This window comes from Bubalus bubalis, chromosome 1 (genome assembly GCF_019923935.1).
Source record: "Bubalus bubalis isolate 160015118507 breed Murrah chromosome 1, NDDB_SH_1, whole genome shotgun sequence".
In the NCBI taxonomy this organism is placed as follows: domain Eukaryota; kingdom Metazoa; phylum Chordata; class Mammalia; order Artiodactyla; family Bovidae; genus Bubalus; species Bubalus bubalis.
Genome location: NC_059157.1, coordinates 11,086,395 through 11,104,833, shown reverse-complemented (window position 1 = coordinate 11,104,833; position 18,439 = coordinate 11,086,395). Strand labels below are relative to the sequence as shown.

At 39.7% G+C, this 18,439-nt stretch overlaps 1 protein-coding gene across 1 annotated transcript in view; it reads left to right on the top strand.

The window, feature by feature from the left end:
- Nucleotides 1-18,439, top strand: part of LOC102404621 (disintegrin and metalloproteinase domain-containing protein 5) — a 109,204-nt gene that overhangs the window by 4,454 nt on the left and 86,311 nt on the right. Inside the window, exons 2-3 of the mRNA XM_025278224.3 lie at nt 12,186-12,322; nt 14,689-14,872. Of these exons, the coding sequence (XP_025134009.3) occupies nt 12,255-12,322; nt 14,689-14,872 (252 nt within the window). The 5' untranslated portion in view covers nt 12,186-12,254. The remainder of the gene's footprint in view (nt 1-12,185; nt 12,323-14,688; nt 14,873-18,439) is intronic.

Genomic DNA, 18,439 nt, shown 5'->3' with positions numbered 1-18,439 from the left:
CTCTTTAGGTGGGTTTATTGCTAAGTATTTTATTATTTTTGATGCAGGAGTTGTTGTCAGTTGCTCAGTCGTGTCCAACTGCATGTCAGGCTTTCCTTTGCTTCACCATCTCCTGCAGCATGCTCAAACTCATGTCCATTGACTTGGTGATGCCATCCAACCATCTCATTCTCTGTAATCCCCTTCTCCTCCTGCCTTCAGTCTTCCCCAGCATCAGGCCTTTTCTAATGAGTCAGCTCTTTGCATCAGGTGCCCAGAGTATTGGAGTTTCAGCTTCAGCATAAGTCCTTCCAATGAATATTCAGGATTGATTTCGTTTAAGATTGACTTGTTTGATCTCCTTGCTGTCTAAGGGACTCTATACTTTGTTCCATTGATCTTTGGACCACCTTCATGGCAGAAAGTGACAAGGAACTAAAAAGCCTCTTGGTGAAAGAGGAGAGTGAAAAAGTTGGCTTAAAGCTCAACATTCAGAAAACTAAGATCATGGCATCTGGTCCCATCACTTCATGGGAAATAGATGGGGAAACGGTGTAAACAGTGTCAGACTTTATTTTTTGGGGCTCCAAAATCACCAAAGATGGTGATTGCAGCCATGATATTAAAAGACGCTTACTCCTTGGAAGGTAAGTTATGACCAACCTAGTTAGCATATTCAAAAGCAGAGACATTACTTTGACAACAAAGGTCCATCTAGTCAAGGCTATGGTTTTTCCAGTGGTCATGTATGGATATGAGAGTTGGACTGTGAAGAAAGCTGAGTGCCAAAGAATTGATGCTTTTGAACTGTGGTGTTGGAGAAGACTCTTGAGAGTCCCTTGACTGCAAGGAGATCCAACCAGTCCATCCTAAAGGAGATCAGTCCTGGGTGTTTTTTGGAAGGAATGATGCTAAAGCTGAAACTCCAGTACTTTGGCCACCTCATGTGAAGAGTTGACTCATTGGAAAAGACTCTGATGCTGGGAGGGATTGGGGGCAGGAGAAGAAGGGGACAACAGAGGATGAGATGGCTGGATGGCATCACCGACTCGATGGATGTGAGTTTGGGTGAACTCCGGAAGTTGGTGATGGACAGGGAGGCCTGGCATGCTGCAATTCATGGGGTCCAAAGCGTCGGACACGACTGAGCGACTGAACTGAACTGGGCATACCATGTTGTATAAATTTCTTATTCAGGCTTAATTGCCAAACATTAATATTAGTTTCAGGTGTAAAACATAGTGATTTATTTGTATATATTGCAAAATGATCACCACAAAAATCTAGTTAACATCTATCATCACAAATAGTTACAGAATTTAATACTGTTTTGATTACTACAGCTTTGTAATATAGTTTGAAATCAGGAAACATGATACCTCCAGCTTTATTCTTTGTTCTCAAGATTTCTTCAACTATTTGGGGTCATTTAGATCAGATCAGATCAGTTGCTCAGTCGTGTCCGACTCTTTGCAACCCCATGAATCGCAGCACGCCAGGCCTCCCTGTCCATCACCAACTCCCGGAGTTCACTGAGACTCACGTCCATCGAGTCAGTGATGCCATCCAGCCATCTCATCCTCTGGCGTCCCCTTCTCCTCCTGCCCCCAATCCCTCCCAGCATCAAAGTCTTTTCCAATGAATCAACTCTTCGCATGAGGTGGCCAAAGTACTGGAGTTTCAGCTTTAGCATCATTCCTTCCAAAGAAATCCCAGGGTTGATCTCCTTCAGAATGGACTGGTTGGATCTCCTTGCAGTCCAAGGGACTCTCAAGAGTCTTCTCCAACACCACAGTTCAAAAGCATCAATTCTTCAGCGCTCAGCCTTCTTCACAGTCCAACTCTCACATCCATACATGACCACAGGAAAAACCATAGCCTTGACTAGATGAACCTTTGTTGGCAAAGTAATGTCTCTGCTTTTGAATATGCTATCTAGGTTGGTCATAACTTTCCTTCCAAGGAGTAAGTGTCTTTTAATTTCATGGCTGCAGTCACCATCTGTAGTGATTTTGGAGCCCAGAAAAATAGAGTCTGACACTGTTTCCACTGTTTCCCCATCTATTTCCCATGAAGTGGTGGGACCGGATGCCATGATCTTCGCTTTCTGAATGTTGAGCGTTAAGCCAACTTTTTCACTCTCCTCTTTCACTTTCATCAAGAGGCTTTTGAGTTCCTCTTCACTTTCTGCCATAAGGGTGGTGTCATCTGCATATCTGAGGTTATTGATATTTCTCCCGGCAATCTTGATCCCAGCTTGTGTTTCTTCCAGTCCAGCATTTCTCATGATGTACTCTGCATATAAGTTAAATAAACAGGATGACAATATACAGCCTTGACGAACTCCTTTTCCTATTTGGAACCAGTCTGTTGTTCCATGTCCAGTTCTAACTGTTGCTTCCTGACCTGCATACAAATTTCTCAAGGGGCAGATCAGGTAGTCTGGTATTCCCATCTCTTTCAGAATTTTCCACAGTTTATTGTGATCCCTACCATTCAAATTTTAGCATTGTTTTATTTTGGTGAAAATTGCCATTAGAATTTTGATAGAGGTTGCACTCAACCTGTAGATGGCCTTGGGTAAAATGGACATTTTAACAATATTAATTCTTAACAATAATTATTAACAATATTAATTCCATGAACATGGAATATCTTTTCATTTATTTGTGTCTTTCTCAGTTTCTTTCTGGAGAAGGCAATGGCAACCCACTCCAGTACTCTTGCCTGGAAAAATCCCATGGATGGAGGAGCCTAGTAGGCTGCAGTCCATGAGGTTGCTAAGAGTCGGATGCGACTGAGCGACTTCACTTTGACTTTTCACTTCCATGCATTGGAGAAGGAAATGGCAACCCACTCCAGTGTTTTTGCCTGAAGAATCCCAGGAAGGGCGGAGCCTAGTAGGTTGCCAACTATGGGGTTGCACAGAGTTGGACACGACTGAAGCGACTTAGCAGCAGCAGCAGCAGCAGCAGCAGTATCTTTCCTCATTGTCTTACAGTTTTCAGTGTATAATTCATATCCTTGATTATATTTTGTTCTTTTTAATATGGTTGTAAATGGGAGTGTTTACTTATTTTACTGATAATGTACTATTAATATCTAGAAACACAACAGACTTTCTTATATTGACTGTGTGTCTAGAACTCTACTGAATTAATGTATTAGTTCTAACTGGATTTGTGTGTGTGTGTGTGTGTGTGTATGTATGTGTAGTTTTAGGATTTTATATATATAATATCTTGTAATTTGGCAATAGTTGCAGTTTTACTTCTTGTTTTCCCATTTTGGATGTCTTTTTTTTTCCTTGTCTCATTGCCCTGGCTAGGACTTCCATACTACGCTGTATAAAAGTGGTGATAGTGGGCATTTTTGTCTTATTCTTGTTCTTAGAGGAAAAACTTTTCATCTTTTTAACAGTGAATGTGATGTTAGGTGTGGGCTTGTTGGATGTGGCCTTTATCATACCCATTTAGTTGGGAGTTCTTAAAAATCATAAATGGATGTTGACTTTTGTCTATTTTCTATTCATTATCCTTGTTCCCTGTTTCTTTTTAAAATCTTCCATTTTCCTTTTTTTGCCTTCTGTGGGTTTAACTGCACATATTATATTATTTCATTTTCTCTCCTTTCTAGAATAGTAATTACATTAAAAAATTTAAGCAGACACCCTAGAATTTATAATATATACATTTACAAGTACTTTTATTGTAATGTAGTTTGAATTAACTACACTAAACTAACTTAACTAAACAAGCTAATCTACTTTGAAAAAATTTCAGGGTTACCTGGGATATGTTTTCATTAGGTATGGAAATACATGCAGATATGAGAATGGCTGTCATCCAGAAGTTTACCGTACTTACAGTTCCCTAGAAACAAGAAATATGCTACAGCATTCAGGGGCCACATAAAAAAGCACCAGGTTTGATCAAGAAGCATAGAAGGCAGAGGGAAATGTGGTCAAGAGCCTCTTACGGTTTCATTGGGAAGAAACGGGAGAGATTAAACAGGTCTCCAGTTGGCTAGTTTCAACAGGCCATGAGGCATAGAAGCTGTCCTTAGTTGTCTGGTACCTAGCCCTGGTGTGACCTTGGCAGGTGGATAGCAGCCTGGTGTATGTGAGTCTGATAAAGTGGATGGTAAGGTATATGGGCTCTGGATTTACTGGTTTGTGTATGAAAGGTGCATTTGTAGGTGAGCTGTCTACTCTGTGAAGCAATTGGAGAACTCTTAAGAGGGGCAGACCTCCAAGTTGGTAGGGCTCTAGATATGAAAGCATCAGAATACAGAAAATATGATATTAATAAAGTTAGTCCTGTTGTGCTTTCAAATATTATCAAACTTTTGACATAGTAGAAGAGACTTTTAGGGCCTAGGGCATAAGTTTTGCTAAACAGCATATAAAACATTTTATTATGAGAGTTAAAAGGAGAAACACAAGTAAAAATATAAGGATTTCTTGTAAGCCAACCTGTAACTAAATTTCCCATTTGTATAATATCAGCAAAAGAAATATATCTGAAATTTCTAGAGTCTCTAACAGTGTTTGTGCAGTTATAAATTGTATTAAAAATTATGTGGTTTTTTTTACAATAATATCCTGGGGTATTTGGGGAGTAAAGGTGGCAAGTCAGTCAGGCAATTTATGTTGTTGGAGAGTGTCAGTAGATTAGTTTGGTAAAGCACATATAAAGATTCATGGGTTTTGTATGTATTCAAAGAGAATGGTGGTTGTGGTGGTCATGGTCAGGGATGTAGGGTGGGAGGTTGTACTGTGGTAGAAAACTAGAGAAAGTAGTAGGAGAAGGCACTGGGGAGTGAGTGGCCCTCTTCCTAGGGTCAAGGGGCTTCACTAGGGAAAGCAATAACCTCCACCAGTTTTTATAATAGCACAGATTTTCATTTAGACATGGAGTGTAGGGATATATACTTTGATAGAAAACAGATAAGTATACCCTTGTCATGGGCTATACAGAGAGCAAGCTCAGGAAGTGCCATAGAGTCCCTAATTCAAAGTAAGAAAACCATTACATGACCTGTGTGCCATTTGTGCCTTGGGAGCGGCAGTCCCTGGGCATGCCTGGGGTGGTAGTAGTTTTAGTGTCTGAGGAGAAGTGGTCTCTGTGCAGGATGCAGAGTCATCTCCAACAGGCAGGTCTTAGGCTGGAGTGATGTTATTTGAGGTGATAACCATCTCTAGCAGTGAGATCCTGGACCAGTGCAATGTTGTTTGGGGGTATAGAACTAAGATATCCTTTTAAAGTTGATACTGACTTGAGTTAATGCACGTTTTATTTTCATGGCTCTGTGGTATTAAAATGATGCTAAAGGCCTTGTGTCATTTGAAGGCAATGTTGGGCCTGTGACTTTGACTTATAAATATCTGCTAACTCCAGGGGCTTGTGGATACACAGCAACCAAAAGTGATGTTGGCACCTCTGCAGAGCCTGACTGGCACAGCCCCAGTTACGTGTGGCTTGATCTAAAAGTGTTCAACAGTCTAAGGTTTTGCCCTATTAGATGATGGCAAGAATTCTGTTATAAATAGGTTTTAAATTATATGACCTGAGTTTGGTTTATGTTGTTAAGAGAAAGTCAGGTTCTTTGCCATTTGAAATATTTATACCTGTGTTTAGGGCTCCATAATCATGCTGAAGGCAGGCACCCTAATTTGGCCAGTCAGTATGGGCCTTTTGCCTCAGTTGTTGGTTTGGTTGATGAGAGGCAAGCTGGTGAAGTCTTTGGTTTGTAAGGTTTGTATTAGCCAAACTTGAAGGCGTGTGGGCCTCAGCATTTGCCATACCTGGTTGGAAAAGTGGCTTACTTGAAGGATTTGGGCCTCCAGATTGCAAACCAATGAAAATATTGAGACTAACAGTAATGAGATGAACAGTCAACAGAATGTTGTATAGCTGCACTTGAGAGGCTTTTGTTTTTTATTTGTTTGTTTTTGTGGTAATGAAAGTTTAGGCTCAAATGGATCTCATATCAGATTAGCAACTGCTTAGACCATGAGGAAATCTGTGGTTAACAGAACTCAGAAGAATATGGATCTGGATCTGGTCTCCAACCCTTATGGGTTGGGGCAAGATAAAAATTTCCAGCTGTAGGGGAGACATAATTAAAGGGACTTACCAGTGAGTCCTTATATACATGAAGATGAGACATAACCCCCTTTAAAAATAGGGAAGGGAAATGGAAAAATGTTTTAAAGTTTGTGTGGTATGAGTCAGACAAGGATCCTTGAATTAAGAGATTAAGAGCTTGGGCAATATAGATACCCATTTAAGAGTTAATTTGTTGGACCAGAATTTGAAAAAGAATTGTTTGAAGAAACCATTATGTCTCTCAATTAAACCACTGATCTGGACCCTATGCGGACATGAAAGTTTTATTGAATGTCTTTTCCAAGAGATCAGCGTTATGTCTTCTGAGAAATAAAATGTGTTCCTTGGTTAGTATTTCTCTTTTCCTTGGTTACCATTAATGATGTCTGTAACTAGGAAGAGAATAAAATGTGTCCTGTCAAGGGCTTCTGTTTTGTCCTAAGAACTGCTTTTGATCAAAACCTGGGAGCCAAAAAAACAAACCAAAACAAAACAAAAAAGGGACCTAGAGAGTGTCATACTGAGTGAAATAAGAGAAAGAGAAATATCATATGGCATTCCTTATATGGAGAATCTAAAAAGAAATGATACAAATGAAATTATTTATGAAACAGAAAAAGACTCATAGGCTTCAGTTCAGTTCAGTTCAGTTCAGTCGCTCACTCCTGTCTGACTCTTTGCGACCCCATGAATTGCAGCATGCCAGGCATCCCTGTCCATCACCAACTCCCGGAGTTCACTCAGACTCACATCCATCGAGTCAGTGATGCCATCCAGCCATCTCATTCTCTGGCGTCCCCTTCTCCTCCTGCCCCCAATCCCTCCCAGCATCAGAGTCTTTTCCAATGAGTCAACTCTTCGCATGAGGTGGCCAAAGTACTGGAGTTTCAGCTTTAGCATCATTCCCTCCAAAGAAATCCCAGGGTTGATCTCCTTCAGAATGGACTGGTTGGAACTCCTTGCAGTCCAAGGGATTCTCAAGAGTCTTCTCCAACACCACAGTTCAAAAGCATCAATCCTTTGGCGCTCAGCCTTCTTCACAGTCCAAGTCTCACATCCATACATGACCACAGGAAAAACCAAAGCCTTGGCTAGACAGACCTTTGTTGTCAAAGTAATGTCTTTGCTTTTGAATATGCTATCTAGGTTGGTCATAACTTTCCTTCCAAGGAGTTAGCATCTTTTAATTTCATGGCTGCAGTCACCATCTGCAGTGATTTTAGAGCCCAGAAAAATAAAGTCTGACACTGTTTCCACTCTTTCCCCATCTATTTCCCATGAAGTGATGGGACCAGATGCCATGATCTTTGTTTTCTGAATGTTGAGCTTTAAGCCAACTTTTTCACTCTCCACTTTCACTTTCATCAAGAGGCTTTTGAGTTCCTCTTCACTTTCTGCCATAAGGGTGGTGTCATCTGCATATCTGAGGTTATTGATATTTGTCCCGGCGATCTTGATTCCAGCTTGTGTTTCTTCCAGTCCAGTGTTTCTCATGATGTACTCTGCATATAAGTTAAATAAGCAGGGTGACAATATACAGCCTTAATGTACTCCTTTTCCTATTTGGAACCAGTCTGTTGTTCCATGTCCAGTTCTAACTGTTGCTTCCTGACCTGCATACAGGTTTCTCAAGAGGCAGGTCAGGTGGTCTGGTATTCCCATCTCTTTCAGAATTTTCCACAGTTTATTGTGACCTACACAGTCAAAGGCTTTGGCATAGTCAATAAAGCAGAAATAGATGTTTTTCTGGAACTCTCTTGCTTTTTCCACGATCCAGCGGATGTTGGCAATTTGATCTCTGGTTCCTCTGCCTTTTCTAAAACCAGCTTGAACATCTGGAAGTTCACAGTTCACGTATTGCTGAAGCCTGGCTTGGAGAATTTTGAGGATTCCTTTATTAGCGTGTGAGATGAGTGCAATTGTGCAGTAGTTTGAGCATTCTTTGGCATTGCCTTTCTTTGGGATTGGAATGAAAACTGACCTTTTCCAGTCCTGTGGCCACTGCTGAGTTTTCCAAATTTGCTGGCCTATTGAGTGCAGCACTTTCACAGCATCATCTTTCAGGATTTGGAATAGCTCCACTGGAATTCCATCACCTCCACTAGCTTTGTTCGCAGTGATGCTTTCTAAGGCCCACTTGACTTCACATTTCAGGATGTCTGGCTCTAGGTGAGTGATCACACCATCGTGATTATCTGGGTCGTGAAGATCTTTTTTGTATAGTTCTTCTGTGTATTCTTGCCACCTCTTCTTAATATCGTCTGCTTCTGTTAGGTCCATACCATTTCTGTCCTTTATCGAGCCCATCTTTGCATGAAATGTTCCCTTGCTATCTCTGATTTTCTTGAAGAGATCTCTAGTCTTTCCCATTCTGTTGTTTTCCTCTATTTCTTTGCATTGATCGCTGAGGAAGGCTTTCTTATCTCTCCTCGCTATTCTTTGGAACTCTGCATTCAGATGCTTATATCTTTCCTTTTCTCCTTTGCTTTTTGCTTCTCTTCTTTTCACAGCTATTTGTAAGGCCTCCCCAGACAGCCATTTTGCTTTTTTGCATTTCTTTTCCATGGGGATGATCTTGATCCCTGTCTCCTGTACAATGTCACGAACCTCAGTGCATAGTTCATCAGGCACTCTATCTATCAGATCTAGGCCCTTAAATCTATTTCTCACTTCCACTGTATAATCATAAGGGATTTGATTTAGGTCGTACCTGAATGGTCTAATGGTTTTCCCTACTTGCTTCAATTTAAGTCTGAATTTGGTCATAAGGGGTTCATGATCTGAGCCACAGTCAGCTCCTGGTCTTGTTTTTGCTGACTGTATAGATCTTCTCCATCTTTGGCTGCAAAGAATATAATCAATCGGATTTTGGTGTTGACCATCTGGTGATGTCCATGTATAGAGTCTTCTCTTGTGTTGTTGGAAGAGGATGTTTGCTATGACCAGTGTGTTTTCTTGGCAAAACTCTATTAGTCTTTGCCCTGCTTCATTCTGTATTCCAAGGCCAAATTTGCCTGTTACTCCAGGTGTTTCTTGACTTCCTACTTTTGCATTCCAGTCCCCTATAATGAAAAGGACATAGGCTTAGAGAATGAATTTATGGTAACAGAGTTGGAGGGTAGGGTGAGGTGAAGGGATAGTTAGGGAGTTTGGGATGGACATGTACATTGTCTCCTCTGAACTGTTCTTGCCATTCCCTCACAATGCCAGCTTTCTCTTGATGCATCAAGAACCCAAATACTATTTTTAGAGCAGTTTTAGGTTCACAGCACCATTGAGCTGGAATTCCATGTATTCCTTTCACCTGCACATGCACAGCCGTCTTTGGTATCAGCATCACTCACCAGGGTGGTATACTTCTCACAACTGGTAAACGTACACTGACCCATTAAAACAGCCAGAGTTCATATTTGCCTTGGGGTTCAATCCTGGTGTTCTACATTCTATGGATTTGGTCAAATAATGACATGTATCCATCACTATGGTATCATGCACAGTATTTTCACTGCCTTAAAAATCCTCTGTGCTCTGTCAGTTAATTTCTCCCCTCCCCACCTGCAACCATGGATCTTCTATTTTTTTCCCCCAGAATGTCATATAGTTGGTATCATACAGTATATAGTCTCTGCAGGTTGGCTTCTTTAATTTAGTAGTATGCACTTAAATTTCTTCCTTGTCTTTTCATGACCTTGCAGCTCATTTCTCTTTAGGGCTGAATTCCATTTGGAAAAGGCAATGGCAAGCCGCTCCAGTACTCTTGCCTAGAAAATCCCATGAATGGAGGAGCCTGGTGGGCTACAGTCCATGGGGTCGCCATGAGTCGGTCGCGACTGAGCGACTTCATTTCCACTTTTCACTTTCACGCAATGGAGAAGGAAATGGCAACCCACTCCAGTGTTCTTGCCTGGAGAATCCCAGGGATGGCAGAGCCTGGTGGGCTGCTGTCTATGGGGTCGCAGAGAGTCGGACATGACTGAAGCGACTTAGCAGCAGCAGCAGCAGCAATATTCCATTGTCTGAAACATGCCCCAGTTTATCTATTTACTTACTAAAGGACATCAGGAATGCTTACAAGTCTTGGAAGTTATGAATAAAGCTGCTGTAAACATCTATATAGATATTGGGAATGGCCCAAAAGAAAACAACCATGCCTACTGAGGATGTTTTAGTTATCTGTCATTATAGATAACTAATTAGTTATCTATTCCTATTGCTGTGTAACTGGTTGTACCAAACCGTATCACATGGAAACATCACACTTCTGTGGATCAGTAATCTAGAAACAGTTTAGTGGGTGAAATTAAGATGCTAGTTGTGATACTCTTAAGGTTTAACACAGGGTATTTGCTTTCAAGCGCTATCATGTGGCTGTTGGAAGACCTCAAAAACTATTTCCCAGCTCACTTCTGAGGGCCTCTCCACAGGCCTGCTTCATGATATAGTAGCTGTCTTCCCTCAGGGTGAATGAGAGAGAAAGACATAGGATCCAAGAAGTCACTTTTTTTATATTGCTTTTCTTGGAAATGATTTGTTGACTACTTATGACTTCTGCTTTATTGACTATGCCAAAGCCTTTGATTGTGTGGATCACAACAAACTGTGGAAAATTCTGAAAGCAACAGGAACACCAGACCACTTTACCTACCTCCCAAGAAATATGTATGCAGGTCAAGAAGCAACAGTTAGAACTGGACATGGAACAACAGACTGGTTCGAAATCAGGAAAGGAGTACATCAAGGCTGTATATTGTCACCCTGCTTATTTAACTTATATGCAGAGTACATCATGTGAAATGCCAGGCTGGATGAAGCACAAGCTGTAATCAAGATTGCTGGGAGAAATATCAATAACCTCAGATATGCAGATGACACCACCCTTATGGCAGAAAGTGAAGAGGAACTAAACAGCCTCTTGATGAAAGTGAAAGAGGAGAGTGAAAAAGTTGGCTTAAAGCTCAACATTCAGAAAACGAAGATCGTGGCATCTGGTCCCATCACTTCATGGGAAATAGATGGGGAAACAATGGAAACAGTGACAGACTTTGTTTCCTTGGGCGACTGCAGCCATGAAATTAAAAGATGCTTGCTCCTTGGAAGAAAAGCTATGACCAACCTAGACAAGATATTAAAAAGCAGAGACATTACTTTGCCAACAAAGGTATGTCTAGTCAAAGCTATGGTTTTTTCGAGTAGTCATGTATGGATGTGAGAGTTGGACTATAAAGAAAGCTGAGCACCAAAGAATTGATGCTTTTGAACTGTGGTGTTGGAGAAGACTCTTGAGAGTCCCTTGGGTTGCAAGGACATCAAACCAGTCCATCCTAAAGGAGATCAGTCCTGAATATTCACTGGAAGGACTGATGTTGAAGCTGAAACTCCAATACTTTGGCCACCTGATGCAAAGAACTGACTCATTGGAAAAGACCCTGATGCTGGGAAGGATTGAAGGCAGGAGGCGAAGGGGATGACAGAGGATGAGATGGTTGGTGGCATCACCAACTCGATGGACATGAGTTTGAGCAAGCTCCGGGAGTTGGTGATGGATAGGGAGGTCTGGTGTGCTGCAGTCCATGGGGTCACAAAGAGTTGGACATGACTGAGCGACTGAACTACCTGACTGAATGACTGGAAATGAGGACCTGTCACTTCTGCTATATTAAATTATTTAGAATCAAGTCAGAAAGTCCAGCCTACAGTCACTGGAATGGGAATACACAGGCACATAAATATCATTGGGACCTAGTTTAGATACTGTTTACTATAAAGAGAATGTAGGATTGATTATTAAAAGATTATAAAAGCATTTTGTTTAAAATAATTCAAAGAAGTAATGCCTTGTGATGGTTAAGCCCTATTTTATTTGCTAAGATAGGTGGTATTGTCAGTTAATAGTATCTTGAAATTAAAGTGCTGTGTTACTCATCCATTCATATTTAATAATACTTGTATAACTCAACTACAGATGTATCTGCATAAGTATCTTGGCTGCATTTTATGAATGAATTTTATATACTGATTTTCGATTAAATACATAATTTTTTACAACTGAATATGTTCCTTAGCTAACTAATTTTCTTTTATTTCCCTTATATTTAGTATGTAGAGGGTTTATCGTTGGAGGCATATGCTGTCAGTATCGTGCAGTTGCTTGGCCTTAATGTGGGAATGAGTTATGATAATACTGAGATCTGCCATTGTTCAGGGGATGTTTGCACAATGTCACCAGAAGCTTTGTAAGACAATTTTATTTATTAAATACACACTGTACTTAAATTTTTTTTGGGGGGGTGGTTAGAAACTTTATGTTTCTATTAGTCAAACTGAGTTAATTGATAGTTATAGAGAACTATACCCAACTTTAGGATACACATCCTTTTCAAGTACATACACCAAAATAGTCCCAAATCCCCACACGTCTCTATGCCTCAGGACATTTCTCTTCCTCCTTCCTACCTTCCAGAGTCTGACTTCAGTTTTTATCTGCTGGCTAGATTGAAGGTACCCTCGGGGGCACGACGTGTGAATTGTGTAATTTCAGTGATTCTGTGTGAAATCAAATGCTTTAATATTTGCATTAAACAATGTAGGGAAGGATAGTGCAATTCATGTGAGCAATTTTTTTTTAAATTTGAAACACATTAAGTTGCAAATAAGTAGCTATGCCCCTCTGAGAGAGACTACTGAAAAAAAGAAAAAGCTTTTTTTTTTTTTTAATTAGTATCATTTAAGGGGTCCTGCATTTTCATTTTGCATTGATTCCTGCAAATCATGTAGCCACTCCTGGTTGAGCCACATTACTACCAAGACTTGTTATGCTCAGTTTGTTTAACCTGAATCATTTTGGGGTTGTAAAATTACCTCATATTGGTTTTAATCTGAATTTTCAAGGAAGCTAATGATGTTGAACATATTTTCATGCTTTATAGCTTTGTGCTTTATATCTTATTCGAAGAGCCTATTTAAACATCTGCCCATTAAAAAAAATAAATTAGATTTTCTATGTTCTGGTTATTAGTTCTTTGCCAGATATGTGATTTTTGAGTATTTTATCCTCTAGGGTACCATTTTTAAGATAACATTTTTAATTTTGGTGAAATACAGTGAGTCAAATTTTTCTTTATGCATTGTGGTTTTATAATTCTTTTATTCAGTTTTGTAATACATTTCAAGTTGATTATTGTGTATGTGTTTAACTTTATTTTAATTTTTGCCCTATGGATTTCCAGTCATTCCAATAGCACTTGTTGAAAAGACCTTCCTTTCCTCCTCTTAAGTGCCTTGGAGACTTTGTAAAAAACCTATTTATCATAAATGTGTGAATTTTTATTGGACTCTCTATTTTATGTCATTAATCTGTATGGTTATCCTTATCGAAAAGCTTGTTATCTTTGTTACTGTAGCTTTATATTCAATTTTTGAAATCAGGTAGTTTAAGTCCCAAGTTTTTTTATCTTTTCCAGAATTGTTTTGGGTATTCTAGGTCCTTTGCTGGAGAAGGCGATGGCACCCCACTCCAGTACTCTTGCCTGGAAAATCCCATGGATAGAGGAGCCTGGTAGGCTGCAGTCCATGGGATCGCTAAGAGTCGGATACGACTGAGTGACTTCACTTTGATTTTCACTTTCATGCATTGGAGAAGGAAATGGCAACCCACTCCAGTGTTCTTGCCTGGAGAATCCCAGGGATGGGAGAGCCTGGTGGGCTGTCGTCTATGGGGTTGCACAGAGTCGCACACGACTGAAGTGACTTAGCAGTAGGTCCTTGGCATTTTCTTAAACATTTTTTTTTTGGTTAGATTTCCAATTCTTATGAAACTTTTGAGATTTTAAAAATTTGAAATATAGATTGTTTATCACATTATATTAGTTTCGGGTACATAGCATAATAATTATGACTTTTGGTGAATATAAATATATAAATCTCTGAATCACGGTGTTAATCAGGCTATGCCACATTTCCATCTGCATGGAAATTTCTTTTGTGAACTTTGCTATGCTTAGTCGCTCAGTTGTGTCTGACCTTTGAGACCCCATGGACTATAGCCTGCCAGGCTCCTCTGTCCATAGGGATTCTCCAGGAAAGAGTATTGGAGTGGGTGCCATGTCCTCCTCCAGGGAATCTTCCCAACCGAGGGATCAAACTCAGGTCTCTCAAAGAAAATGCTCTTGAAGGTAATACAGACATGTCCATATTTGCATTTACATAAAAAATACAAAAATGATATTAAATAAATAAAAGTATGCTCAATACTGAGGCCAAAAATTTTAACTGCAGTTGTTTGACACTAGAAGTTAAATAAAGAATATCAGTTTATATGTTTAAATATTTAATAAGGATCATTGGAGAGGTAAATAACTGTTCTTTAAAACAGGTTGAATGGCCACAGATTTTTTTTTTTATTACAAGAATTTTCTTGGTGAAATTTTAAAAGTGTGGTAAATATCTTAGCAATTTAAAAATGCTTTTATATTTTTTTATATGTGATTATTATTTTCCATGAGAATATTGCTTTCTAAATCTCTATTCAAAGCATCATATGTTGGGAGAAATGTGTATATATAGCAATAATTTTTGTCATACTGATGTTTTTATATTTTAGACAATCTGGGGGTGTAAAGGATTTTAGCACCTGTAGCCTGGATGACTTTAAATATTTTGCTGCATATACTGGCATTGAATGTCTTCATAAAATCCTTCCTGATGAGCCAGTTTACAAACAGAGGAGGGTGTGTGGCAATGGAATACTGGAAATGGGTGAACAATGTGATTGTGGCACTCCACAGGTTAGTGGAAATTTTTTCAAATTTTATTTCCCATACATGTGAATGAGAGGTGGAAAAGAAGGTAAAGAATACCTTAGTTTTTAGAAGAATATTTGAAAAAAGTCTTCTTTTGGGAAAATGGAAACCTTTAAGTTTTCTCATTTTTCCATTTTTGAAGTGGAGAGCAAACATCTTTTAGTTAATATTTGTATTCAAATGTTGCCCTCTTACATTCTTTAGTATGTGCATCAGCTCTAATCCTATAATTATTGACCACAAAGAGTGTATAAGGAGGTGAATAAATATGCCTTTAACAATAAGCAGTAGCAAAAACAGTCAAGAACATCTAAAGATGAGACTGTTACCACTGGAATAGCAAAATATATTATTTGCTATTATAGGAATAAAATGGCAACCCACTCCAGTATTCTTGCCTGGAGAATCCCATGGACAGAGGAGCCTGACAGGCTACAGTCAACGGGGTTGCAAAGAGTCAGACATGACTGAGCGACTTCACTTCACTTCTCATAGGGAGAAAAATATTTGTATTGACAGGTTATCCCAATTAAAAATATTTTAAAATGAAATCTATTACTTGCAGAAGACATAAATATAGAATTAAGATCAAACCAAAGCGAAGATGAAAGATGATAGAAGAGCAATACATAGATAACAAAAGAGTTCTTTTTACACTATATTATGTACATATATACACACTATATATGGGTAAGACTCTTGAGAGTCCCTTGGACTGTAAGGAGATCCAACCAGTCCATTCTGAAGGAGATCAGCCCTGGGATTTCTTTGGAAGGAAGGATGCTAAAGCTGAAACTCCAGTACTTTGGCCACCTGATGCGAAGAGTTGACTCATTGGAAAAGACTCTGATGCTGGGAGGGATTGGGGGCAGGAGGAGAAGGGGACGACAGAGGATGAGATGGCTGGATGGCATCGCTGACTCGATGGACATGAGTCTCAGTGAACTCCAGGAGTTGGTGATGGACAGGGAGGCCTGGTGTGCTGTGATTCATGGGGTCGCAAAGAGTCAGACACGACTGAGCGACTGATCTGATCTGATGCCACCCTCATGGCAGAAAGTGAAGAGGAACTAAAAAGCCTCTTGATGAAAGTGAAAAGAAGAGAGTGAAAAAGTTGGCTTAAAGCTCAACATTCAGAAAACTTAGTATCATGGCATCTGGTCCCATCATTTCATGGGAAATAGATGGGGAAACAGTGGAAACAGTGTCAGACTTTATTTTTCAGGGCTCCAAAATCACCAAAGTTGGTGATTGCAGCCATGAAATTAAAAGACGCTTACTCCTTGGAAGGAAAGTTATGACCAACATAGAGAGCATATTCAAAAGCAGAGACATTACTTTGCCAACAAAGGTCCGTCTAGTCAAGGCTATGGTTTTTCCTGTGGTCATGTATGGATGTGAGAGTTTGACTATGAAGAAAGCTGAGCACCAAAGAATTGATGCTTTTGAACTGTGGTGTTGGAGAAGACTCTTGAGAGTCCCTTGGACTGCAAGGAGATCCAATCAGTCCATTGTAAAGGAGATCAGTCCTAGGTATTCTTTGGAAGGAATGATGCTAAAGCTGAAACTGCAGTACTCTGGCCACCTCATGCGAAGAGTTGACTCACTGGAAAATACTCTGATGCTGGGAGTGATTGGGGGCAGAAGAAGGGGGCAACAGAGGATGAGATGGCTGGATGGCATCACCGACTCGATGGACGTGAGTTTGAGTGAACTCCGGGAGCTGGTGATGGACAGGGAGGCCTGGCGTGCTGCAGTTCATGGGGTTGCAAAGAGTCAGACATGACTGAGTGACTGAACTGAACTGACTCCTTGGAAGGAAGATTATGACCAACCTAGATAGCATATTCAAAAGCAGAGACATTACTTTACCAACAAGGGTCCATCTAGTCAAGGCTATGGTTTTTCTAGTGGTCATGTATGGATGTGAGAGTTGGACTGTTAAGAAAGCTGAGCACCGAAGAATTGATGCTTTTAAACTGTGAGGTTGGAGAAGACTCTTGAGAGTCCCTTGGACTGCAAGGAGATCCAACCAGTCCGTTCTAAGGGAGATCAGCTCTGGGTGTTCATTGGAAGGACTGATGCTAAAGCTGAAACTCCAATACTTTGGCCACCTCATGTGAAGAGTTGACTCATTGGAAAAACCCTGATTCTGGGAGGTATTGGGGGCAGGAGGAGAAGGAGATGAGAGAGGATGAGATGGCTGGATGGCATCACCAAGTTGATGGACATGAGTTTGAGTAAGCTCTGGGAGTTGGTGATGGACAGGGAGGCCTGGTGTGCTGCAATTCATGGGGTCGCAGAGAGTCAGACACGACTGAGCGGCTGAACTGAACTGAACTGAACTGATGCACATATTTATGTATCTGCATGTATATGAATATATATGTATCTAGATGGATCTCTACGTATGTGCATCTATATAATAACCATGATGGCACTAAAGATGGAAGAGTTGAAATAAACTGGTTCAAGGTTTCTATAATTTATCTGAAGGAAATCAGTATTAACTCTATATAAAATAGAGTTAATAACTCTGATTATAGTATTTTAAAGATACTTACTGTAAATCCTAAAGCAAATATTTTAACATTATGGAAAGGCATATAAAAAAGCCAATAGAAGAATTAAAATAAAATACTGATCATAGTTCATGAACACAAAATAAAGCAAATCATTGGAGCAAAACCAAGATGAGACAAATAAGAAATAAGCAGCAAAATGACAAACTGACATATAGACATATTAATAATTAATATAAATAGGCCAAAATCTGAATAAAAGCAGAAACTGTCAGACTAAATAAAAATCAAGAACAAATTACATGCTATCTGTAAGGATTGTATTTTAAGCCCAAATGCCTTCTAAAGTAGAAAGTAAAATAGCAGAAAAGAATATAACAGGAAAACAGTAAATATAAGACAGCCAATATATTTAGTTTTTAAATACTAAATACAAAAATAAAAACTATATATAATAATGCCTAGACAGCGTACTAAAAAAGTAGAGGCATCACTTTGCTGACAAATGTCTGTATAGTCAAAGCTATGGTTTTTCCAATAGTCATGTGTGGATCTGAAAATTGATCCATAAAATAGGTTGAGTGCAGAAGAATTGATGCTTTCGAAATGTGGTGCTGGAGAAGACTCTTGAAAGGCCCTTGAACTGAAAGGAGATCAAACTAGCAAATCCTAAAAAAAAATCAACCCTGAATATTCAGTCTTGGAAGGATTTGTGCTGAAGCTGAAGCTCCAATCCTTTGGCCAACTGATGTGAAGAGCTGACTCATTGGAAAAGACCCTGATGCTGGGAAAGATTGAAGGCAAAAGGAGAAGGGGGCAGTGGAGGATGAGATGGTTAGATAGTATCACTGACTCAATGGACATGAATGTGAGCAAACTCCAGGAGATAGTGTGGGACAGAAGAGCCTGGCATGCTACAGTCCATGGGGTTGCAAAGAGTTGGATACAACTTTTAGTGACTGAACAATGACAGTTACATCAACATTGACAAATGCTTCAAAAAGATAAAAAGTATATAAGGAAGACATAA